Raw genomic sequence first — 25,716 nt, forward strand, 5'->3', positions numbered from 1 at the left:
CAAATCAAGGAGGTACTGAATTTGGTAACAACCTATCAGCAATAACTTCCATTATCTCTTCCAGTGCTCAGGACAGTAGAACTATGGTAACAATGAAAAAAAATCCACATTTAACTTTAACACCAATTTCCCTTGAAGAAAACTCAAAATGTTTAATTTTGAATATGCAGAAGCAGGTAGTCAAAGATAAAAAAGGCCAGCAAAACAAAGAATTAGAAATAAGCTTACTAGAAGTTATTTATGTTTAATGCTTAAAAGTCTGAATGCACAAACAATCTACCATTATAGAAGTACTGGTGGTCAATACAATGCATCAGAACTATGTACAATGCACAGTTTAGTATCAAAATCTTTCTACACTGTAGAGTTTTACGAAACTGTTAATGACATCAAACACTAAGCACTTAAGACACCATTTTTTCTGCTACCACATTAGGAACGTCAACGGACAGCCCATTTCAACTTGCAGCATCCATCCATTTCTAGTAAGAAATTAAGTAATTTTCTACTTATACAATAAAGTTTATCTACACGGTTCTCTTGATTTTGATCCATAGCAGCAAAGGCACTGTACATCAGCAGATCCACAGACTTAAAAGATTTTTTTAAAGCATTCAAACAAAAAATAACAATAAAAAAAGGAGTCACATATCATAGTTTTAACAACAGCAACAACAACATAAAAGATAACACAATGATTCTGGCACAATGGCACAGCCTGTGTCCATTTCAGGGACATCCAACTAAGACATGGAAAGAACTGGAGGTAAAGAAAGCAAGTCCTCATCCCAGGTGAGAGTCCATTCTTTCTGGTTTTCAGAGAGGTCCTTGCGAGTCCTCCTCTGCTGTCCTTGTTTGTAAAAGACTAGACTTGCACAGTGGGAGGAAATCTCCCTGGAATCAGTGCAGTTGCCAAAGAACATGCCAAACAGCCCATAATTTCTGATAAAGACAAAACTGCCCAAAGATACACATCTCCCTTTGCAAAGAAACGTGGCAAAAATATCCAGGAGGGATTAAGTTCTCTCTTTGAGGCCAAATTTAATTTGTTCATCTGTCTATAATACAATAAAAAAAAGGAATTAAAAACATATTACAAAGACACTTGTTAACAAGTCAAAAAAGAAAAAAAATCCAATTACTTTTATCAAATATAATCTAAAGCTATAGATATATTGGTTAAAGTTGTCCAAATAGACTCAAATGAATTATGACTTGGCCTGTCATATGTTCTAATTGTTCAAATTCCCAAACATCTTTAAAATAAGTAGAAAAGAAAAAATCTAACAGCACAGCAACATATTGCTTCATATGTAATTGTACATTTCACATCTCTATACAGTCATTAGTCTACATTTAGTGACATTTTAAATCAATTATTTTAAACCTTCCTGTCCCCTCCCTTGCCAAAAAAAGGGGGGGGGAGATATCAAATACAACGCATCTTCATTAACGATGCAGAAGCAGACAGCTTTATTTAGTCAGTCGTTGTTAGAAAGCCTTCTTTAAACAAAATAAATATATTACAGATATAATACATAATTAAAGATTCCGTTCACTGTTATGTATGGTTATTCCATGTTCTTCCAAGTAAATAGCTGAAGATTTGGTATCACAGGTTCTTAACGAATATTCACAATTCAATAGCAAGGAAGAAGTGGGGGTGAGAAAGGAAATTCAACTCCACAACTGCAATGAGTATTTGAAATCCTTGGTTTTAGGTGGGGGAGAAGGGGTGATAGAACAAAGTGCTATAATGAGAAGGAGTCTAGTTTGTATGAAGATTTGTCCTTAATAAATGACTTCATAAACTGTGGCCTTCTTATCCCCAGAGCCGGTGACAATGTATTTGTCATCCACAGAGATGTCACAGCTAAGCACCGATGAGGATTCTTTGGACTAGGAAGGAAATAAAAATAGAAATGTTATATATCGAAAGGAAAATCATGAATACTGAGAGGTAGGACTGCAGGAACTAGAGCAAAATAAGTATAACGTGTTCTGTTGACTAAATAGAAGACAAGGGGGAAGAAAGAGAATCACCGTGCTGACTTAAAATGGTCAAGCTGGACATTTTCCTTGGGCCACCTCACCATGTCCATCCAGTGGTTTTTGCACTTGTGGCGGCAATATCAGTATAAGAACACCTCTGAGGATGCCACACCACATGCCAAACTATTCTCTGGTAGAGTAGGATCAGCATGGAAAACTCAACTTCAGACAGAGGGTTTTGATTTAGGCTGCACTGTGGAACCCAGGATGCTTCACTTAACTGGTGTGAGCCTGTTTTCTCACAAAAGTAAACATCTTACCTGTCACCTCAGAGGGTCGCCACAGAGTTCACGTGAAGAAATACATGGGAAAGGGCATTGCAAAGATTACATATTTTGAGATAGAGAATGTAAAAATATTTCCAATATAAAGCCTAATTCTCCTGTGTAGAAACTGAATACAGAGCTACAAGTGGAAAGAAGTTCAAAAGATAAAGACTATATCAGAGTTAGTGTACTGGATACCATGGCCACTACACTAACCACAAGGGCTGAATGTCACTTTTGAAATGAAAGTACTAAACGAACAAGCAATGCAACCTATAGAATTTTATTCAGGCCTTCTGAATACTTAAATGTTTGACGAGCATATGCTAACCCACTACAAATTTCTCAAGTTTTGTGGATAGTGGATCACAACTTTTGGTAAATAAATTTTACTTCAGAGCTACTATATGAACACACACAGACAACTCTTTCTCTCTCTCTCCAATATATTTATTTTATTACAAAAAGCTGGCTGGGACAAAGACTGAAGTGTTACCTGGAATATACTGGCCCCATAAGGTGTTCTCCAGGCATTCAGAAGGTTGTCCTTTCCAGTGCTTACAAACCACTTGCCTACAGGAAGAGGATTCAAGAACTGTAATGATCATGTTACTGTCAGACACCCGAGATTTCTGTAAAGAACATCAAACTATTCACAAAAAACTCAACTAAATTCAGAAAAACAACTCTTATTACTTGCAAAGTAAAACCCTCTCCCCTAGATGCAATGAACCATTTATAGTTATGCCAAGGATAAAGGAAAGGGGTGAATGCTAGAAAATTACAAGGCATTACGGAAACAGGCAAGTATAAGGAATTAATGTAATTATGAAGAGGGACACATTAATGAACTAAGGGATGCAGGACTGAAAATGCACTATCAGCAGGAGGGCAGAAGGGATGACTAGCTGTCAGAAACTGTTAAGAGGGGCTTGCTCACCACAATGGGCAAACTTGAGCGAGAGCACACAGCTCTCATGCAGATGGAGCTGGTACTTGTCTGGCTTGGTGACATGCAGCACTTCCACATTGCTGTTCTCCATCCCCACTGCAAGCCACTCTCCGGTAGGGCAGTAGCCCAGAGAAAAGATCTAGAATTCAAACAAGTGATAGTGATGATGGTTATAGAAGCCACATTTCTTCTAACTAGAATGTAATCCCTCTTCCAGGGATACTACTAAACTTATGAAGGAGCACAAGATTACTTAAATTTTATAGGAAGACACCAAAGTCAAATGGATAAGCCCATAACAGAGAGACAGATCACCACACTATAGCTTAGCAATCCATTATGTAATTTTGACATAAAAACCCGTTCAAAGCTTATAATGAGCTTTTACAAAGCTCTCTCTGTAGCTGTATGTACACATACTGTAATCTGACAAAAAAAACAATGACCTTTTTCAGTTATCTAATGTCGAGATGAAAGCAACACCTCACTGCAAGTTCATACAGAAACCCATGGAAGTATCAAGTTCCCCCATGGTTTAATGAACCATTTCTAATTCTGATAATGATAAAGTGGAATAAAGCTAGGAAACTACACAGTAAATAAACTGTCCCTTAATCACATTATACATTTCACAAGACCACATCGCCTGCGATGTCACAGGCGCGTACCTGCGAGGTGAAGTCGTGCTGCTGCAGCTGCCGCCCTTCGCGCAGGTCCCAGGACCTGACCGTGTTGTCCAGGCCGCCCGTCCAGAGCTTGGTGCCATCATTGGAAATGTCAATACAGCTGGCCCCATCTGTGTGGCCCTGGAATTGCCTGAAAATGTCAAAATGGAGGGAGCGCCCTTAAAATGTTAGTTTTTAAGTTAAACTCAATGTAAAATTCCTCAGTGATAAATTTCATTTATAGATTTCATTTTAGTCTTATGTTTTCTAATTATTCAAGTAATAAAGTACACTAGCAGAGAGATTATAGCAGAGATATAACTAAGATGCTAAATCTCCTAAATTTTTACTTTTGAACACTTGGCAAATTCCTCTTACATTTGTACAACTGATGTAAAAAAAGATTCCCAATTGAAATAAACAGAAGCAAGCACAGTTATACATATATGAGATAGCCAAGATATATTGAGATCCATTTGATCACTATGATATGAAGAAGGGAACTGAAGGGGGTGTAAGGGATACTTTCCCTGCTGCACAGCTCTGGGGTGGGCCCAGGGAACAACGGTGTGACTGCGGTGGCTGTGAAGGACGAGGCCCTACTCTCAAGGCAGGCACAAGAACAGCAGTGGTGTGTTCAGCATCCTAGAAATCACTCCTCAGGGTGCACCACAGGTACTGGCAGAGAAGGGGTTAGAAGTAGTTCCTCTGAAAACTTTACCCAAAAGGAACATCAGTTTTAATTTGATGACTCGTTTTTGAGGGGACCGGGGAAGTCAATCTACAGGGCACAGTCCTGCAGAACGTTATAGAAGGACTGTAGAAAATCCTTACGGCTTCCCTTCGACTTATTCGATTACAACCTTACTCCTTTCAGGGCTTCAACTACCAATGCCAATCTGACTGAACTCATTTCTAAATAAGCATCTTAGTTATGTCTAGGCCTCCTTCACCATAGGATTAGAGATCAAGTTCACTTTAGAGTGAGCAGCTCCTGCATGCCTCAGCCCATGATAGGTGCTCAACATTTGTTGCAGAAACAAACATGTCAGGTACATATGGCAGCAAGAACAGCAGCACACAGTGTGAATCTTTACCAGGTTCTACTGACAGTGGTGCTTGGTAACAGGCACAGATGGCAAATTACAGATGTCTAATGAGTTCATACATTATATTACATACATTAATTATGCAAAACTGACCTCAATTTTTGAGAACATGAATGATGACAATCAGTATGTTGAAAGAGTAAAAAATTTAAAAACAACAAACACCTTTACACACACACACACACACACACACACACACACACAGAGTTCTGGCAGAGGGTGGTAAAAGTGGTTCCTCCTTACACCCTGGTCAGGGACGCTGCTGACCCACCTCACCAGTGTCTGGTTGTGCAGGTCCCACACGGCGATGTTGCCGTCACTGCAGCACGAGAAGCAGACCTTGGAGTCAGGGCTGATGGCCAGGGCGTAGCAGGCGGGGGCCGAGGACGTCAGCTCCGCCTTGATGCGAGGGGTGGGAGCCGCCAGGTCCCAAATGGACAGAGTACTGGCTTCCCCTCCCACAATGAGGGTGCGACCATCAGGGAGCAATCGGCAGGAACGGATGTAGTTATCCCTGTTCTGTAGAGACAAAACCCATCAAGAGATTACTCATGAGGAAAGGAAAACAGCATTAACATGAGAGCAGAAATCCATAAAAGTATTGTGTTCCCTCCTGGTTTTAATGAGCCATTTTTACTCATGACAATGATAAAGTGGATTAATGCTAGAAAATTACATGAAATTAGGGAAGTACTTAAACTTGATCTACAAAATTTAGTGCAGAGATATTTAATCTTAATTAGCATGAAAATGCAAAGATCTTAGACCCACTCCCACCACCACCAAAATCCACTAGCTGCCTGAGTCATCTAAACCTGGGCTCATGTACATGCACTAAAGCAGTTCATTTACACACACACAAATGCAGGAGCCCTCAGAGTCCTGGAGAAGCCACACCTGGGAAATGTGGTACACTACACCTGGCTGCTGAAAGGTTCCATGCTGACAAGAAAGGCCCAGAAGTTGAAGAAACCTGACAGTCTCTTCCCTTTACCTGAGCCTGTGGTTACCTGACTGAAGAGCATCAACTGGAGGCGAGACTTGATCAAGGAGTGGTAGGAGACAAAAAAACTTCCTCCTTGCTTATGTGGTTATGGGGATCTTTATTATGTCCACTATGTTCAGGAATCATGCTGCAGCAAAAGTCTAGATAGAGCTGGTCTATGAAGAAAATCAAACTGAAATTTCCTAAAGAACTCCAGGACAAATGTCATGAAATAGCTAAGCTGGTATCTCATGTTTGCCACACAAAGTATTTAGTTACTCTTGTATAATAAAGTGACAGGTTATGATGTGTAGGGACACTTAAGTCTTCTATGAGTCCACCATGGCCACTCAGGCCTCTTAATCCTTTGCCATGTGAAAAAAAACAAAGCCCCAGGAAGGGATAGTGAAACCAGCACTGTTGCCTATGTCACGGCAAGAGCTGGGTAATTCTGCTTCAAGGAACTAAAAGAAGCCATGCCTCCCCGTCAACTCTAAGTCTTCTGGCTAAGTCTCCCAGTTAAAGACCACAGACACTTGGGGTTAACTGACTGTTGCTCATCTATTCAGGTCTCACAGCACTCCATCCGATTTGCCACATACACACTCCGACCTGAGCTCTGAATGTTCATCTACATTCACTCACCAGACAGTCGAGCTGGGAGACCGGGCTCTTATTGCCAGGGTGGCTGATGTCCCAGACCTTGACGCAGCCCTTCCCCCCTGTGTACACGTGTCTCGTGGGGTTGCTGATGGTCACCGCACACACCACCTCCCCGTGGTTCAGGGTGTTGATCTGGCGAGCATGTCGGGGGATTCCGGGTCCAATGAGAGCATCGGGGGGGAAAGGGACAGGCTGCATCTGACCATCTGCAGTGACATGGAAGGAGTATGCTCTAAGGGAACAGAGAGGAGAAACGATAGGAAAGGGAAATGAACACTGTTACTTAACTGATCAGTGTAATGAGATTAAAAAAGCACCATATTTCAATGCTACTTAAGACTTGTAAACCATAAAATTTACCTACAATGGTATAACACTTTTTTTAGAGTCACAGAATTAGATCTATGATCTCTCACTGAGATTTTATTAGCTGCTGTGATGACTTAAGGAGTTACTGAGCCTCTCTGACCTTAGTTCTGATCTTTAAAATGGAAGAGAGTGCTATGTCCACTTTACAGAACAGTCAGTGTCCTGCAGCATGTCAATGACTGCTGCTGCAGGAAACTTTACAAACTTGATTTGCCTTCTGTTTGGGGTGACTGAGATTGGGGTGAAGTACATTACCTGTATGTACTTCACTCCCACCAAGTGACTCCGAATGGTGTCAGTAAGCCCAAATTGTGAAGCTTTAAGGCCTTTTCTGTAGTCTCACTCAAAATTGGACGGTCACAAATTCTAGTAATTCCAAATGGTAATTAGAACCTAAAGAAAAGTCCTGTGTAACCATCCCACAAGCCCATCTGTGAGCACCTATCTGCAGTCCCATCTACAACTGATTACCAGGGAAAACTTCAGTTCAGAAGGCATTTTGTTCTAAAATGCAGCTCATGTCTCATCTCCAGCTTTAGGGCACTGAAGTGAGGGTGGAGAAAACACGTGCCATGTTGGGTCTCTAAAAGCAGGAGCTAGTCAGTGGTAGGGGTACTAAGCTGGGCTAATCTTGACGATATTGTAGGCAATAGCCCAGTTTGGAAATTATGTCATTCTGTTTTGGCATGGGGCTTTGGAACGTGCTTTGTTTACAGGAGGAAGTCTTATGAAAGCATTTGTAGATATACAAAGGATAAAAACTTGGAACAAATGACAGGAAAAATTTTAAACAAGATATAAAGGTTATGGCTCTTTGATGTAAAACTCTACAGGACAGTGCTACACTTGGAAATTTGGTCTCTTTCTAAGGAGTCCTCATCAACCCCTGAATGTCCCTAGAAAGGATGACAAGTATTATGATTATGGAAGACCTGGGAGTCGGACACTGAGTATTTTTTCCTCTCTCTGCAGGTACTGAGGAAGGCTCAGAAGTACATTGTAGAAATAGAGGAAATATATGTTACATTGGGTTGCTGAGGGAGGGAGATTCCAAACTAGGAAGACAACAGACATTAAGATTTCTTTAGTCAAATAGGTAGTACTCGGAGACACACTGGATGTGTGACAGAGCAATGCTGAGGACGGGAAGACGAGGAACTCGGGTGACTAGACAGGCTACAACACGTCAGTGAGTAACTGTGGGTACATACCCGAAGGGTACATGTGGGAGGGGAGTGAACAGTTTTGTTTTCTTTCACTTGTGGGCAGATGGGAACCCAAGTAATTCAGGGACCTGAGCACTGTGAGTGAGGGAGGGGCTGGGTTAGAAAAAGCCAGTATGTGAGCTCTGTGTGGTCATTTACAAAGAGTGAGAGTCAAAGCTGAGAAAGTATAATCCAGGAGCAGATATGCAGTGAAGAGAGCAGATGGAGAACTTATGAGAATGCTTATATGTAAGGAATTGCAGCAAAAACAGAAGTAGATTACGGGAGAGGCTCAAGCGGAAAAGGGGAGAAGATTGGCACATGACAACTGGGAGATCCAACATACAACACCCCCCTGAAACCTCTCAAGTTTCAGCCTGGAGTAAGTGAGGGTGGGCAACCAAAGGCAAGCAGAGGAATAGTTTCTTAAGAGATACTATATACAAACATAAACATGTCAAAGGGTCAGTGTATGAACAGTGAACTGCCAAAATACACTGGGATTCTGACAGAATGAGAACGAAAAATGGCAACAAGGGTGTGATGTAAAGAACAGGTGTTAATTACAAAAGGAAAGAGCTGTATGAAGGGAATGTCAAAATAAAAGGCCAAAGTGGGACAGAATGCTTATTATTCACTTAGTTGAAAATATTAAATGCCTATTATGTACCAGGTACTACTCGGTGCCAAGGAGTCAAAGGTGAACAAGGTAGCTACTCTTTCCTCTAGAGTCTATACTCTAGAGGAAAAACAGATTAATCAGCCACCTTCGAGAACAGTAAACACTGTCATACACACACAGCCAGATAAAAGAAACTAAAGATGTACAGAGATCTGAGGTGCTGCATGAGTTGACTCCTGGCAGAAGGATATGGGTCTTGTACAGACCGGGGTGGAGGCGCTCGTCAGCCAGGTAGTAGAATAGCAATGCAAAGTCCAGGAAGCAGAACCATGTCAGAGGTCAAAGTGTGCTGAATGGAGAGTGACGGGGCCACGGGAGCAAGAGCCACACAGGCGGGGCAGAGTATGGCTACTGTCCTGAGCTAACGGGAAGTCACGGCATACTTTTAAACAGGGACGTCACATGATCCAGTCAATATTTTGGAGATCACTCTGGGTGTCAGGTACAAATGGGTTAGAGCAGAATGAATGGAATGGGGAAAAACTAGTCAGGGAGGGGGCTAGTGCAGAAACTTAAAGGGAAGCTGTTCGGGTCTGGAAGACAGGGAGAAAGTGGAAACGGGTTTGAAATTGAAAAGGATCACTCTCTGGATGGTTAAGAGCTTGTGTTGGATGGAACACCTGGATTCTGGTGATACAGTGATGGGCAAAGGCAAAGCTTCTTTCTGACTGAGTGAATAGGTAATTCAACTTGAGAAGGGCAGAAATTCATTAGTGATGATGTCATCCAATCACAAGGTTACTAGAGGGTTGTCCATCCAAACATCAGGGTCACCCAAGGCTTTGAGAGGAAGAAGAACTTAAGCCTTGTGTCAAGCCTAATAAATAGTGCAGTGGGACAGGGAATCACAGGTTTTCTCAATCCCACCACTAGTCCAAGAGATTGCGGGATGTGAAGCTACTGAAAGGATTTCTTAGAGGGCTGCAGGGAATGGGGGGGGGGGTGTCCTCTCAGGAGAGAGCAGCTTCATTTCAGACCAAGACGGGAAAGCAGTAATGCTTGTAGAGGAAGGCTGAGATTCCGAGGCATGACAGCAGGGGAAAAGGCTAATTGATTTAGCAATTGAGAAGTCATGAAGACTAAATCTTCAAGGAAGAGAATGGAAGGTTATTTCAAGTTTAGATGGTTATACATTCTTAATGATAATTTACTTGAAAAGACATCCCCTCTCTTCCCTCTAGAATCACTAAATGGTTTTAAAGAGCCTTGAGAATTTAAATAGTTAAGAAACCAGGCACACAATTTCTTTCCAGGTTTCAATATGGCATTCTCAGCTCAACCACAACCACTTTGTGAACTACTATGTTACTGGAACTTCCTTAATAAGAGTTTCAAAAGCCTACTAGCATTAAGGACAATGTAGTCCTCTGTTTGCTATTAGGACATGTGAGTAAGATACTCAAGATGGGGTGGAGGGAGGAAGAGGTGAGACCAGATTTCTAGCACACACACTTAGCAAATTTCCACAAGTTTTCTGGGGTATAAGTAGTAAATAGTTCTGACATGTGTGATAAAATCCAACCTTTCCACAAATCAGAGAAAACATAAGCTTGAAAAACTGCATTTTCCCTTATTCATTAAGTGCATATTTTAATGCAAATACCACCTAACCACATGTTCTGATTATGTATCATGCTGATGATATAAACCCAGGTAAGTCATTGATTTTGTCCACAGTGCTTTATAACCTAAGAAGTGTGATGAGAAAGTAAAGAAGTGCTTCCATAAAATCAGGTGGAAGCTACAAAGTGTGAAGTCCTGTGGTGGCTGAAAAGTAAAAATAAAGCTTATGTTTCATGAAATATGGTATGAGAGATGGGTTTATGCGATGATCTCACTAGAGGAGAAGGAAGACAGTAAAACCATTCTAGGTAGTGGGAATAGCAATGAACAAGAGCTCCAAATGGATGTGGTGAAATGATCTGGGAAATTCTTCAGTGAGTTTTAATCCATGGACTTACGTATTCAGTACTGATTCCTGAGAAGATGGCGAAAGACAAGTCTGATAAAACTTATCAGAGAAATTCTAGGCCCAATTAATTAAAGTTCTGGCTATTGTAGTTAACAGAAAACTAGGTTCCAGGTGGCATATGAACCCATTAGTAGATAAGCCAGCCAAGTAGTCCTGGTTGAGGACTTAACTGCTTGTCAGGTATTACTCTTAGGTTGAAAAATACTAGCTTCATAAAAACAAAAGTAACAATAGAGAAGAATTTCTGAATAGTGAGCAGCTTAAAACCCACAAACCTGAGACCTTTCAATAAACTACACTTAAATGTCATATCCCATTGTAACTAGTACCAAGGTTTTTATATAATGGATTTGGACTATAAAATCTCATTTAAGTAGCAGGTGAAGGAAAGTTTGTTTTTGGCTTATGTTGAAATTAAACTAGGTTGTCATTCCAATTACAAACTGAGTGAAACCCTTGTTAATTCACCAAAATAGATCAGAGCACCTGATGTGACAATAAATGGTACTTTATTTATTAGTTTAAACACGTGCTTAATTATAATTTTGGACAATATCTAGCAATTCATTTTATAAAAATAATTAGGACAGAGATGCACAACTATCGTAATTCTTTCTGGAAAAAAACTACTTATTGTGTGCTGCTTGTGGTAGGAGCAGTCCTTTGGTGATTTATGATGTTCAGGCAGAAAAAGTAGTCTTTCTGTTGAAAAATATGCTAAAGAACTAAGTGTCACAATTCTGTTATCTTATGATCTCGAAAGCCACATAGCAATTTCTTATGTAAAAAATCTAAAGTACAAGTATATTATCTCTACAGCCATAAATTTATGTGAATTTATATCCTGATGCCCAGTTATATATGAAAATATACCTATAACAGGAATATGGAGTCCAATTCACTCGATCTAATCTTGGGCTATTTCTGCCCCATATAGTAGGTTTCCTTGTGTAAGTAATTGAAAAACTGATAATATCCCAGGACAAAACCAAATGGGAATTTGTACTGTAGTTAACAGACTGCCACTAAGTACCAACTAGTAGTACTAAACATGTAATGTTCCGTTTCATCCTCATGCCCTCCTTGATGGGAGTTGTAAGGACTCGTTATAGACAAGGCCATTGAAGTTTATGAAGTTAAGGAACTGTTCAAAAAATCCCTCTCCTCCTCCTTGTCAACTGGTAGAGTTAAAATTCAAGCTCAAATCTTCCATTCTCCAGAACCACGCTCTGTTAGTCACACCATGCTCTCTTTGAAATTCCTGGGGTTAGGTGCCAATTATATTAGGTGTGACTCTCTCAGATCCCCAGAAACAAAAATTCTCAACCTTTCTCTAGCTCAACCCTTCCAAATGGAGCTCCAAAATGTTGAATACTAAGACTTATGATGGGGGGCAGAGGACAGAAAGGGAGGCCAGCTAAGAAGCACCACCTCAATCAGACCAGTTGCGATTTGACAGTGGTTCAACTGGACCAAACCAAGCCTGTCATTGCTTCGTTAAATACATCTAACACTTTAACCCCTGGGATGAGAGGTGCCGCCTCATCTGTTCCAGTGGTTACACTATAGCTGCGAGGGCGACTGCTGGTGAGAGCTAGGCGGCAGCGATGATGCAGAACCTGAAAATGAGACTATACCTCTTCCCTGAAGAGCCCTTTCTTCCCCACAGGTTCACAAGGAACTCACACACTCCAGTTATCCCAGGACCTTGCTATTTAGTCTATTTAGTCACTGCTTGAAATAGACCAAGTTTTTAACCTTCAAATACATCTGTGTTCTCGGTCAACAAGCCTTGTCAGTCAACAACTATTTGCAGAACAAGTACACAGAATTTCATGGTAATTGATATTTATAACTCCAAATCTCAAGGAACTGAAAGTCTAATATGCCTTGCTTTCCTTATTAATCACTCAAATATTTACCGAGTAACTTGGCTACAGAACAAGCATTGTGCTTGATGCAGCAGGGAAGTTAAGGGCAGTGTGTGCAGAGAAATAAGGATGAACCATAACTCTGATACATCAGGTAGACAGTGTAGGAATCTAGGTCAGCCATGATGGTGCTGAGGTCAGGCAACATGGGGAGAGTAAAAAGACACCCAGGAAAGGACAGGGTGGCAAGCAAGTGCCTGCGTGGGTGGTAGTGAATAAGAAGCAATGGGAGCTCAGGAAATAGAGCACCTATTCTTCCCTTTCCTTCCTCTCTGTCATCATTTCCCCTATATCTCATGCATCCATGAACAAGTACATATTGTGATGGCCGACTATGAATCAGGCCCTGTTCCAGGCAAGGGAGCTACTTCTGTAATAGAAAAGCAAAAAGTTCTGCCTTGCTCTCATGGTGTTTGTATTTAAGCAGAGAGACAGAAAATGTTTCTAGACTAGTATGAACAAGGCAGGGGAATAGAAACTGATAAAGAGAAAGGAGGGTAAAGATGCCATTTTAATAAGCCTTTCAGGGCAAAAGTGACATCTCAGCAGAGACCTGACGTGAGACAGCTAACAGAAAAAGAGTCACCCGGAAGGACTAAGAACAAATGTCCTGAGGCAGGCAAGCAACCAGGAAGACCTCTGGGAGAAGAGGACTTCACCGCTCCTGAGGGTCATGTGTGGCTAGCAGAGAACACAACTGGGGAATCAGCCTGTGTGTGCGTGTGTGTGTGTGTGTGTGTGTGTGTGTACGGCGACAGAGGGTACTAATGTAAACAGGGAGAGAATAAAGATACACATGGGACTAGCAAAGCAGGGCACTAGTTCCAAGAGAGGAGGGATGAAGCATGCTAGAACTTTAAGGGAAAGCCCACTGTTAGCTTATAGTAAAGTCTTATGGCAGAGACAACCATACAGAGGGAGTAATAAAAAGACTCCCTGGATTGAAAAGGATGTGGAATGAGATATGGAGAGATAAGTATGTCTAAGAGGCTGGGACAACTGATGTGTTTTCCTTTACAAGGGGGTTGTGAATTCACATGCCACATACCCAGCCCACAGAACAAGCAGCGACTTCTTCCTAAAACACACAACGGAGCAGAAGGCCACACTTCATGCTTTTAAGTTTGATGCGTCTTTTCCCAACATGCTCAAAAACTTGAGCATCCAGGTTTGAACACAAGACTCTTTTTCGAAGGCAACAAAAGAATCTCCTTGAAATCAGTAACTGACAAAGACCGGACTGCTAGAATGCCCCAGCAATTTGCATTTTCATATTAGAAGCTGAAGATTTTAAACTGAAAGTGTAAAAACACCACCTCATTACCTCGTACCTCTTTTCCTTATGCCCAGAGAAAATAAAAAATCGTTTACAAGGAAAAAAGACACAAGACACAGGAACTCCCCAGCACTGACTATCAGTGCTCAGTTCCCAGGGCCACCCGGGGTCAGCATACAGGGCACTGAAGTACTCACGGTTTTCCTCCCGGAATGCCCGTCAGGTTTGGAGGTATTGCTGGCACACGCATGTGATGGTGTGGATCAAATCCAACCTACAGTTATCCCCAAGCAAAACAACAAAAACAGGCACAGTTCCATTAACTTGTTACATTCTATTCAATCTTTTCAAAATCTTGGCAGAACAGAGCATTTAAAAATATCTTAGAGATCTATGCAAAAGTATTTATTGGATGATGATTACAATTTAGTGACTATATACATGGGGGTGAAGGTTACATGAAAACAATTATACTAATAGTTACTGACACTCATAATGGAAGAGTTCCTGTATATACATTGTATTATTTTCCCTGCTTTTGTATATTTAAAACTGAAATAAATGGAATGTAAAACGTCCCTCACCTTGGACACAAGAAAATGGTTCTAATAATCTAACTCCATATCACTTAATTTTAATTTTATTCCCACAGAAATAAACCCCTCAGTCTACATACTGGATCATTAACAAAACCATGGGTGGAATTCTCTGTGTCCCGCAATACTTTGTTTCTGGCACCCAAACACGTACCACTGGTGATCTTCCATAGGCCGCAGCGGCAGCGGCGGCGGCCGCGGCGGCACTCATCTGTGGGGAGATGTTGTGCAGGCCGGCGTAGGCGGCACCGGGGCTGGTCAGCTCCCCGTTCATGCCTGCGTGGGGCACAATCCCGAATGGGGTCGGATATGGACAAGGTACTGCCATGGGGGTCCTTAGACTTGAGGCTACAGACCAAAGTAGGAGGAAAGAGAAAAACCAAAAACAAAAGAAAGAATAGTAAGACATTCTTATATACCTTGAAAAACAGGAGCCATGATTCAAAGTAATTAATTTCAATATCTTCCAAAGTCATTCAGGTTTTCATTGGGGCTCATTCATGTTCCAACAGGAACTTTGTTGCCGCTCTGCAGCAGGAATGGAATGTGATGAGGGACAGCAGTCCAGTCATGGAGCAGGTGTGCTAGGTAAGAACTCTGCCACTTGAGCAGAAGTTCTTGGGCCATCTACTGAAAACATACAGGCTCTAGTAAAGTTGATCACACAACAATGGTATGAGGAATAAGGCCCAGATGGTGGGATAGGAATGGGGACGGGGAAGTTTTACAAGGGACAGGGAAGGGGCACTGTAAAGAGACATTGCGTCAAGAGACATTTGCGTCAGCAAAGTATTTGATGTTATCACTGGCAGAGTTATCCCGGGACCACCATGGAGAGAGTCACGTAATCAGGTCAACAGTGGCCAAGGCGGCTCCAGGCCTGCCTTATGATATGGGCTATACCCATACAGTCAGTCAAGGAATTCTCTGCTGTGATTTGTAGACAGGAAACAGCCCACTGCTGCCCATGAGTAGCCAGCTAGTAGCCAACTCATAGGAACCCACAATTCATTTGTCTTACTTTATTGAGTCTACTATGTGCACCAGACAGGGAAATGACAAGCACTTGGTTCAGATTAAATCCTTTTTTCCAGCAGCCAGTCAGGGCCAGTTATTAGTATAATGGGCCAGTTACTAGCCATAATCCTTATGTGGCTCTAATTGTTTTTTGTTTTTGTTTTTTAAATAAGAAGCGTAAGTCCTCAAGTGCAAGCTATTTTTTAACTATGCGTGGACAAAATGTTCACTAGAAAACAAGCATAAGAAGCATAAATATATAGAAAAAAAATTTTCTTTACTAACCCAAGGGGTCAACTCCTGGAGGTTTTCCAGGCACAGGTCTCAATCCAGGAGTGGAATTACTGCCTGGGGTAGGTGCGTCGGTTCGTGGAGTTGGGGTATTGGACTTTGAAACAGGAGTAGTAGATTTTTCATTCTAATAATAAGAGATGCAGTGAGATACAGTGGCAATTAGAGTGCAGTTTTAAAATGATGTCAAACATTTAAAAAGATAAAGGAGAAGGAAAGGCAAAAGGAATGGAAAAGGTTCTTCAGCTTGCGCTTTCACTTTCATTAATTAAAAAGACCTAATAAACAACATAAAGAGTTTCCTGAAATCTCAAAACCAATGTTCAGGTGAACATATTGAAACGGAATTTAGGACAGAGTAGATTATTTCCAGGAAACTGGTCTGAGTCACAGAGAAGCTGACAAATCAGAACATCCTGGCTGTGACCAGCCACTTCCCAGCCAGTCCAGTAGCTTTAATTTAAAGCTGAGTGTTTGGAATCAGGTTCTGGGTATAGACTGAACAAAGACTTTCTGGTTACAGGTCCCATTAGAAGAGATCTAAACTTGAATTATCATAGAGGTCAGCAAAAAGGAGCTGCTAATACAAGAAGGCCAGAAAACTTCATCTAGCCTTCTGCCAGAAATATCCCCCAAATTTGCAGACAAACTAAGGAATTTTCTTTCCATTATTTGAGAATTCAAAAGGTTATTTGAAAACCGAATCTGCCCTTTCCTTTCTTTTTTAATGTTATGCTGAAGGAAATAAGTGGTGAGGAAAAAGGGAGACACATCATACAAAATGCAATTAACTACAGAGCCACAGAAGAAGGGGTATGGAGAGATTATCCTGACTTGCAAGCAGTTTCATTTTGCATTTGTGATTTGTGGTGTGAGTCAAGGTAGACTTTTCTAAGTGACAGATTACTTTTTAGATAGGAAGGGAAAATTATTACAGTCATATATAGCCTGGTAATTCAAACACAACTAGCAACAAAATCACATTCAAGCCTAAAACTAAATTTATCATAAACCACAGGTGACAAAACCATCCTTGCAACCCCAGAGTATATTTCTTCATCTGCAGTGAGACACATTTCATTCAATTTCCCCACACCCCTCTCTATCCTTGCAAAAAGACTGACAAAACACACAGCTATCACCAGCACATTGTTGAACTAATTCCTCTCTGAAATACTTGTCAATTAAATCTAAATATGGAATATATAGATATACAAAAGTTAGAAAAATGTGAAAAATACAAAATTAGAGAAAGAATCAAACTCAACTAATCTTAAAACAGGCAATATTAAGAAAGATGGTGAAGCTGCTTACAAGGCTAAGTTCTTTGGATTTGGAGGAAGGAGTACTGCTGGAGGATGCGATCGAGGCTGGGCTGATAGGGGCATCTTTCTTGAGCAGGCGTGTCTTGTCCAGGCCATTCTCTCTGGGGGAATGTGTTGGGCTACCTCGAGGGGATGATGGATCCTATAAAGGAACATGAGGGTATGAATGCAGCACAGCACACTGACAGTGCCTTAGTACTTTGGAATTGAGGCCAAAGCAAAGTACTGTCATATTTATACTACTTATTTATAAAACAAAAAGCAGAATCCTATAAATCTGCAAGTATCTACCAACACGATTGACAGGTTGACCACAGAAGTCTGGTGTGCATGCATGGCAGCACTTGTGAGTCAAGTCTGGTGAAAGCAGCATACGCACAGATGACAGAAAAGAATGCCCCCCCCCCCAAAAAAAAAACCAGTAATATAAAAACAAAACTTGCAGGTGAGGAAAATGCAGATTTCTTTAGAGCTTAAGAAAACATTTTGGATACTATTTGTTTGGACACTAGTCATTGTTATTGCTGAGTAAAAGCAAAAAGTTAAATGAGCCATAAACATACCTCATTGGAAACGTCAACCACCAAGTTATCATCACTCTTCTCGCCATCACTGTCCTGCATTGACAAGTGAGAAGCATTATCTCTTCTCCCAGAAAAAAAGTCAAATTTCCCCTAGATAAATCCAGACTAATTCCTCGAGTCTTGCCGATATACCGGTGGGTGTGATTTAGTCTGCCAATATTTAAAAAAATTAAGTAGCTACGACTTTAAAGTTAGGAGTTTTTAGTCAAAAAATCCAACATTATAGCTTTTCTCTGGAGGTCTGCGGTCTTGTGGGGCATCACCATAGGACCAGAACAGGGATAATCATCTTCATATAAGGCCCAATCAGTGTGTTCCCTTTATTATTGGCCTGAAAGGCCTGTCACTGAAGGAAAATGAGCTTCAACACATGCCAGGCACATTCTGGAAGTTGCTGCAAGTTCTATTCAACTAAACTTGCTATATTCCCCAGCACGTATGCGCTTGATACTAATAGGGAATCTATGATTTTACATCCTTTCCTTACCAATTCAAGCCAACCACCAAAAATTCAACCACTTTGAAATATAGACAGAAGCAAATATATCTGGAGCAATAACAATACAGGATCTCCCAGTCTTCCATTAAGCTGCCAGACAAAGCACTCAGTTTCTGCTCACATACATATGTGCACTCCCCTGCACATACAGATATCAGCTAGCCAAAGGAGAGAGACTGCTGTAATTCTCCCTAATTTGCTGTTATCCTGTGTTCTGGTTTTGGTTGGTGAAAGTGAACTAATAAAATACAGACTGACAGAATGCAAAGTAAACTGGCTCAAGCAAAGGGGAATGAACTTACATAACGAGCTGCAATTTCCTTTTCCTCAGTTTTCTGCTTTTTGCTATCAGAGGAGTAATCTGTGGAGTTTCTGTGCTTCTCAGCACCTCGGAAACTGGCTGATGGGGATACCGAAGAGCTCTGGAATTAGAAGGGGAAGTGGCATTGAGAAATGATCATCCATTTAACAGTGTGATTTTTTTTTTTTAAATCACCTGAGACTATATTTCCATTTTGTTCATTAGTATACAACTGCAAAGCTATTAATGAGCCAGGAGAGAGAACAGAGAGAAGGTGAAGGAAAAGAACAGAGGTACGGAAAAAACAAGATGAAAGAGAAAAGGGGGGGAAGGGGAGAGCAGTGGCTTGAAAAGAAGGGGGAGGTAGAGAGGTGGGAGAGTGAGCAAAAGGAAAAAAGGATGAGTATAAAGGCAGCACTGAGGATGTTTATATTGCACTCACGAGGAGCCACAGAGTCAGTGGGGAAAGGAAGCACACAGAAGCTGAAAAGGAGGAAAAGGTCAACCTTTTTCTTTCCTTCTTCAAGTTTGCTGCTAATGGTAGGCCATTAAGTCACACCTCTACAGATAAACTATGAATAAATTCGTGGCCATTTTGAGGTACAAAAGAGGTACTCTTTGGATACTTATGTACTCAAAATTGTGATCATATGACCCAACGGTCCTAAGTAAAAAAGTTTGCTTAGTCTTGGATCTTCAAGGGACTATGAGATGGAAAGTGGCAGGTGAAGAAACAAATGAACAAAAAAAACTAAACTATAGCCTGATAAATATACTTTATTCCTTTCTGAGTCTTAAGTGTTTTCGTGAGCTTGCATTTTATTTCTGGAAACACTGTCGGGGCCAGAGAATGAAGAAAGATCATCTCTCCCTCTTGGGAAACTGGTCGGGGCAATTTACATGGAGTTCAGACATCATTTCTGCTCTTCCAAAGAGTGTCCCACACAAAAACCAAACAACAGTAACAAGATCTGAAGCACAGAGAAGACTGTGTGGTGTTAAGGCCAGGTGATTACTAAACATTTAGATAGTATGAAAGGTTAAAATAAAAGCATGAAGATCACATATGATGTACTGTCAATGAAACCTGGAAGTAACCATCAGATTTCGCTAGTGACTCCACAGCTTGTTCCACAGTCAAAATCGAAACCCTAAATGAAGATGAGGGATAAGAGAGGGAGTAAGATTTAATACAGGGTAACCCGATGAGGGTGGACCAGAGGCCTGTGTTGCCAAGTCCCTCAGTAGAGCACTAGCAGCCTCAATTGCTAAACAGAATCAGCCTAGGATAAGAAAAGGCTAATCTTGGAAGGCAGAGGAAAGACTACTAAGAGATAAGAAAGTATCTAGGAAAAATAAAGAATCACAAGATTACTAGGCTAGTTCCGAAATCAATTCAGAAAACTACTCAGTAAAGTTTTTTCTTACTTGTAACTTTATATCTCATATAAAGATAATTCCTTGCATCTGTCCTTCTTCCCTCCATATTAGTCTGGTAACAATAATTATCATTTAAAATGATGCACAACTTAAAAGCCTTATACTTAACAACGGGAACAATGGATATGCAGAAATTCTTGCCCTACATTCCATTTTACTTCCCCTGAATTTTTTTTTTTTTGGCTAAAGTTTAAAGCATGTTGTTACAGAAAAACCAACAGACTTTTCTCATGTCTGTCTTAGTACAACCAATAGATCACCCTCTAGCAGTTAGTTGTGGTGACAGCAACTTCATCACCAGCTCCAAAGGCCGAGGTGAAGGATGGGAGGAGGTTGGCAGAGGACGAGGAGGAGGAGTAATGAGTAGGGTACCCACTGATGGGGGCCGAGTATTCTAAAGTACCAGAATCTTTTAAGGGCTTTATAGGAGTACTCTGAATTGTATACACCAATCTTGTAACTGTCCCTATCAACATTCACCCGTACGATCAGAGGCAGAAAAGATGGCAGGCATTAATAGTAAGATCAAAGAATGAAGTAAAGCATCAGACCAGTGCACTCCAAACTTAAAGGTCTGTTATTCGACTGAAATGATGCACAAGTTTCATCTATGATGAGTGACTACCTACCATATTTCATGTTACAGCTCCACAGTCAGTCACTTTTCTCTCCATTCTATCCTTTATATTCCCCTAGAGATTCAACTACTTCTCACCTTTCCTTAAAAACAGTAAATGATTCCCATCACTCACTGGAAAAACATCCAAATTTTGGGGCATTTCTGTTTCCCCAAGCCCTCCAGTCTACCCCGACTCCAGGGCTCTGATCTAGTCTCAGGAATATGAACTTGTTGCTCCCAGCGCTCTATGCACCTTCATTTTATCTGCAGTCTTTCCTCCAGCTTATAATAATATGCTCTCCCTCCTTATCTTTCTTTTGAAATACTCTTCACTCTTAAGAATGGGTTCTAGTGTCACCTTTCAAAGCGCCCTCAAAGGCTGTCAGGCAGAATTAATCACTCCTTCTTTGTTCCCATAACATTCTGTTCACCCAATGAGTAGAGCACTTGTAATCAACTTATGGCTATTTGTTCACAAGGCCACATTTCCCATTCTATAGAGTATAAATTCCCAGGGGACAGGAGCACACAGCTCGGTGAGCAGCAAACTGCCCAGAAATATGTAGAACACAAATGAAGGAAAAGCCTGAAAAGCCTCCTCAATCTTAATCTCAATCCAAAATTGGTGTGTTATATTGCCTTTCATGGGGCCATGAACAGTCCACAGAAAGCCATCCCTAAGATCAGAGCATTGGTGTCTGCCGGAGTCATCTTTACCCTTCACCTAGAAGCCTTCGTCCCATTTACTTGTTCTTTCACAAAAACTGACTGTGTATATGTGCATGATTAACAGCTATCTAAGCCTTTTGACTCTGATACACTATCGTAAGTTATTTCTACTCTGTCCAAAGGAAAAACTGAGTTTTAAACAAAGATGAAATACTTTCTTAAAAAGGAATACTAAATGGTAATGCTTATTGAGACCTACCTGTTTACTATTGTACACATGTACAGATAGCTCTATTTTTCTTATAAATACATGTAGTACTTTATTTTAATTTTATGGGAGAATAGACTTGTATGTTGGGGTGTCCTGGTAGAATGATAAAGTAGGTAATTATCAGTAATGTTTAAAGGTTAAGCTTCACAATGGGTGCTGGGCAATCGGCACTGTTCTAATAACATAATTGCTCTGGAATCAAATTGGACTTGGCAGGGACACATACCATGAATCTTACGTGAGCCCACCACTCTACCACTGGCAGGCTCGGGGATCACTGCTGGGCACGTGAACAGGAGGAGTTCAGTAAATATTGTTAAAGTCATGCTTTTACTGGAAAAATGTTTTTATTTCTTTCATTTTTCAAGTTGCATTATTTTTTATTGAGGTGACAGTGGCTTACAAAATTACATGATTTAGGGGTACAGGCTCATACTTCAGATATATGTTACCATACCACACCAAAGCACCAATGACGACTCACCATAGACCACTGAACTTCCTACCTATGTGTTCCCCACCCTCCAACCCTTCCACTCCCATAGTGTCAATACTGCAGTCAGCGTTCAAAGATTTGTTTTGGTTTTATGTGTTCCCTTCTTTCTTTATGTTCCACATGAGTTAAATCACTTGGTACTGTCCTTTTTTTCTTATTTCACTGAGCATACTCCCATCCAGTGCCATCCATGTTGTTCCAGATGACAAAACTGTTTTATTGTAACTTTTGCTTATCTAAGTACATATACCACATCATCTTTACCTGCTTTATCCACTCATCTGTTCTTGGGCACTTAAGTTGCTTTCACACGTGGTAGTTGCAAACAGTCCTACAATGAGTATGAGAACTTTTGTATTCCATAGATACCTGAAAGTGGAATGCTGGTTCACACATGATGTCTATTTTGAATATTTTGAGAACGCATCATACGGTTTTCTATAGGAGCCAGACCAGAATACGTCCCCAACAGCAATGTGTGAGGGTATACTTTAGCCCACATCCTTGTGTGTTGTTTCTGGTCGTTTTGATATGGGCTATTTCAAAGGTGTGAGATGGTATCTCTTTGTGGTTTTGATTTGTATTTTCCTGACAAGTGATGAGTATTTTTTCTAGTGCCCATTGGTCATCCGTATGTCCTCTTTGAAGAAGTGTTTATTTAACTCCTCTGCTCATTTTCTGATTGGGTTATTTTCTTCCTTGTTGAGATGTATGAGTTCTTCACAGATCTAGGATATCAGTCCCTTGTGGAATGTATGATGTGCAAATATTCCTCCCATTTGTCAAGTATCTTTTTGTCTTAATGATAGTTCTTTCACTGTGCATCAGCCTCTTAGTGTGATGTAGTCCCATTTGTTTATTTTTGCTTTTGTTTCCTTTGCTATTGTAGTTGAATCCCCAAAGACATCACTGAAGTTGATGCTGCTGAGTGTATTGCTTATGTTCCCTTCTATAAAAGGTTAGATATTTCCCAAGCTTTTTACTTAAGAAGTCTATACAGCTGCATCATCACTGCACAAATCCACAAATTTAATGTGCCTTTTTTTGGAGTTTGATCATGCACATCTATCAGCAACTTTATTATGAATGATGGGTCATAATCAGAAGCAGTGGCCAATCCAGAACGCAAAATATCAGGCGAACATTCTGTAAAATTCTGTAAACATTTACATTGGGGTGTTAAAAAGAGCAAGGTAGATGTGTTTAATTATGGGAAAAAGAGGAGGGGTACTTTAATAAAATCTTTTTAAGTCTTAGATGAAAATTTCAATTGCTATGGTAAGCAAAAGGCAAGTTTGAAAGACAGTTACTTCTAACATTGAAAATTAAGTTTGAGATCTCAGTTTGAAACTCAAACACAGACTGGAGAGAAGGTGCTGGCAAAGTCAGCTGGAAAGCTGACACCCCCAGCAATCTAAATGGCCCTGCCCATTCACCTATGCATCTCTGCCACTTCTAGATCAAAGATGACAGGATATGAGAAAAAGTTGGTAGTGTTATAATTAGTTAATTTTAATAACAGGTAGCAGAGATTTTACTAGCAGGCAAGAGCCTGTCTCTGGAGTCAGACTGCCAGGATTTGAGTCCAGAGTCTGCCACTTTAATAGTGGAATATAGCCCTGAGGATGTTGTTCAGTCTTAGGCTCTCTCTCTGTAGTCTGGGACAAAAACACCCACCCACTCCCTCACTGGGATGCTTTGAGAACCATGTGAAAGAACCTACAGAAGTACAAGGTGCAGTCCCAGGCAGATAACTGAGTCTCTGCACCAGCAATTTGACATGGTAAGGCACTGCCCCCCAGCCACTCCTACTCACTGCACAAACAGACCGGTGACCTGGTGTGGACCTCCTATTTTAAGAATCACATAAATACTATTCTAGGCATTTATGTAGCACTACCCCTCAGCATAAATATCAGATGGTCCATAATGATAGGGTTTCAATGGCTGCTATTAACCAAAACATCTCCTTTCAACAATCACAATAAGGATTTGGTTCAATAGTATACTAAGGGAGAACTATAAATACCACCTCCACATTGAACATTCTAATTTGATTTCAAATCCACATCAAGCTTAACCTGCTTTCCAATCACATAGGTAGTGCTAGGATGTCCCTGTCTACTCATAAGCTCCCAACCAGAAATGAATATATTAAAGTTTACGTAGATAACCATGATCTAAAACTCAAAAACTTATTTGTTATGGCTTACCTGGTCATCAGCTATCACCTTCAAACACCCCATCTACTTGGCAAATGGTAAATCTGTCTAAAAGATTTTATAGGGGACCAGAGGGCAGCAGGCACCACAAAAATCTGTGTAGAGTGACAGCCATTCCTGCTGTGCTTCTTCTAGCTTTATACCTGTTGTCCAGGCAATTTTACTCTCAAAAACGGCTCAGCTTAGATGACAATTTATACTAACTCTTAACTGTAGATCATTTAGTATAGGAGTTAGTAGTGGAATGGGGAAGACAGATTCAAGAGCCCTGTACACCCTTTATTGATGCCATAACCCAATGAACTCATCATTTCCTCTACAAATGACCAGTGTCTGGAACAGAAACAAGTATCAGTGACTTTCCTGAATTCAGAAATGCCAAGCTACTGCTCGTGATTAGAAGGAACTCTGCTTACTTTTCTCCTAGAAGAAAGGACATATGGAGGAGTTCTAAATCATAAGTCATCCAGAGTCAACGATGGTCACCAGTCCTCAAAGCACCTAGTTACACAATACAATTGTTAAAGAACTGATGTATACCAAGCTAACATAGTGCCACATCCCCCTGCATTTGAGATTTTACTGTGCAACGTTACACAGAATATTTATTGAGGTTTTACTGTGCAACGTTACATAGAATATTTAAATTCTCACGGAGGTCTTTATAACTGGTAAGATATTTTAACATTTATTATCTCATTTATAAGGAAATAATGAGAGATGGGGAATTCATCAATTGGAAAAAAGTAAACAGAAGCACTTTAAAATGAAAAGTATTTGGTTGAAGCACACTTCTTACATACTGACTCATAATGAATGCAAATTCATGCAAATTAAAATTTACAGCATGCGGGTGGTGAGAAACCCAAATATGGTAGGGCTCCTAGCCAGTCACTGGTATCAGTGTACTGCTCATTACAGTAGGGGCTTTTTTAAAAAAACCTGCTTGATTAAGGAAGTCATTAAAAAACACAATCTGTACATAACCTTCTCAGAACTTGCTTTTTCCAAATTAACATAAATCAAAATTCACCTTTAAATATGACTAGGGCTTTCTAAAGACCCATCCTTGTTAAAGCAAATTTTAATAAAATCTCCATACAAAACAACGAATCTGTTCTTAATACATGTTTCACCTATAACATTTCGTGAAAAACACATTCTTTAAAATGTTCTATTGTCATTCTTGCCGTTTCTATCCTGGCCAACAGAAAGTTCATCAGGATAAATTTCTTCTGCACATACTCCAGATCCTCTCA

General features: G+C 40.6%; 1 protein-coding gene across 4 annotated transcripts in view; it reads right to left on the reverse strand.

Moving 5' to 3' along the window:
* Nucleotides 1-228: 228 nt before the first annotated feature.
* Nucleotides 229-25,716, reverse strand: part of TLE4 (transducin-like enhancer of split 4) — a 135,561-nt gene continuing 110,073 nt past the window's right edge. For all 4 annotated transcript variants that reach the window (XM_012721512.1, XM_004677549.2, XM_004677551.2 and 1 more), the window contains 12 exons: nucleotides 18,742-18,861; nucleotides 17,920-17,973; nucleotides 17,346-17,498; nucleotides 16,026-16,158; nucleotides 14,878-15,071; nucleotides 14,325-14,401; nucleotides 6,675-6,924; nucleotides 5,316-5,563; nucleotides 3,939-4,086; nucleotides 3,259-3,409; nucleotides 2,815-2,891; nucleotides 229-1,899 (listed from right to left, as the gene is read on the reverse strand). In XM_012721512.1, the coding sequence (XP_012576966.1) occupies nucleotides 1,792-1,899; nucleotides 2,815-2,891; nucleotides 3,259-3,409; nucleotides 3,939-4,086; nucleotides 5,316-5,563; nucleotides 6,675-6,924; nucleotides 14,325-14,401; nucleotides 14,878-15,071; nucleotides 16,026-16,158; nucleotides 17,346-17,498; nucleotides 17,920-17,973; nucleotides 18,742-18,861 (1,713 nt within the window). In that variant the 3' untranslated portion in view covers nucleotides 229-1,791. The remainder of the gene's footprint in view (nucleotides 1,900-2,814; nucleotides 2,892-3,258; nucleotides 3,410-3,938; nucleotides 4,087-5,315; nucleotides 5,564-6,674; nucleotides 6,925-14,324; nucleotides 14,402-14,877; nucleotides 15,072-16,025; nucleotides 16,159-17,345; nucleotides 17,499-17,919; nucleotides 17,974-18,741; nucleotides 18,862-25,716) is intronic.

This window comes from Condylura cristata, unplaced genomic scaffold, assembly GCF_000260355.1.
Source record: "Condylura cristata isolate star-nosed mole 26May11 unplaced genomic scaffold, ConCri1.0 scaffold00006, whole genome shotgun sequence".
In the NCBI taxonomy this organism is placed as follows: domain Eukaryota; kingdom Metazoa; phylum Chordata; class Mammalia; order Eulipotyphla; family Talpidae; genus Condylura; species Condylura cristata.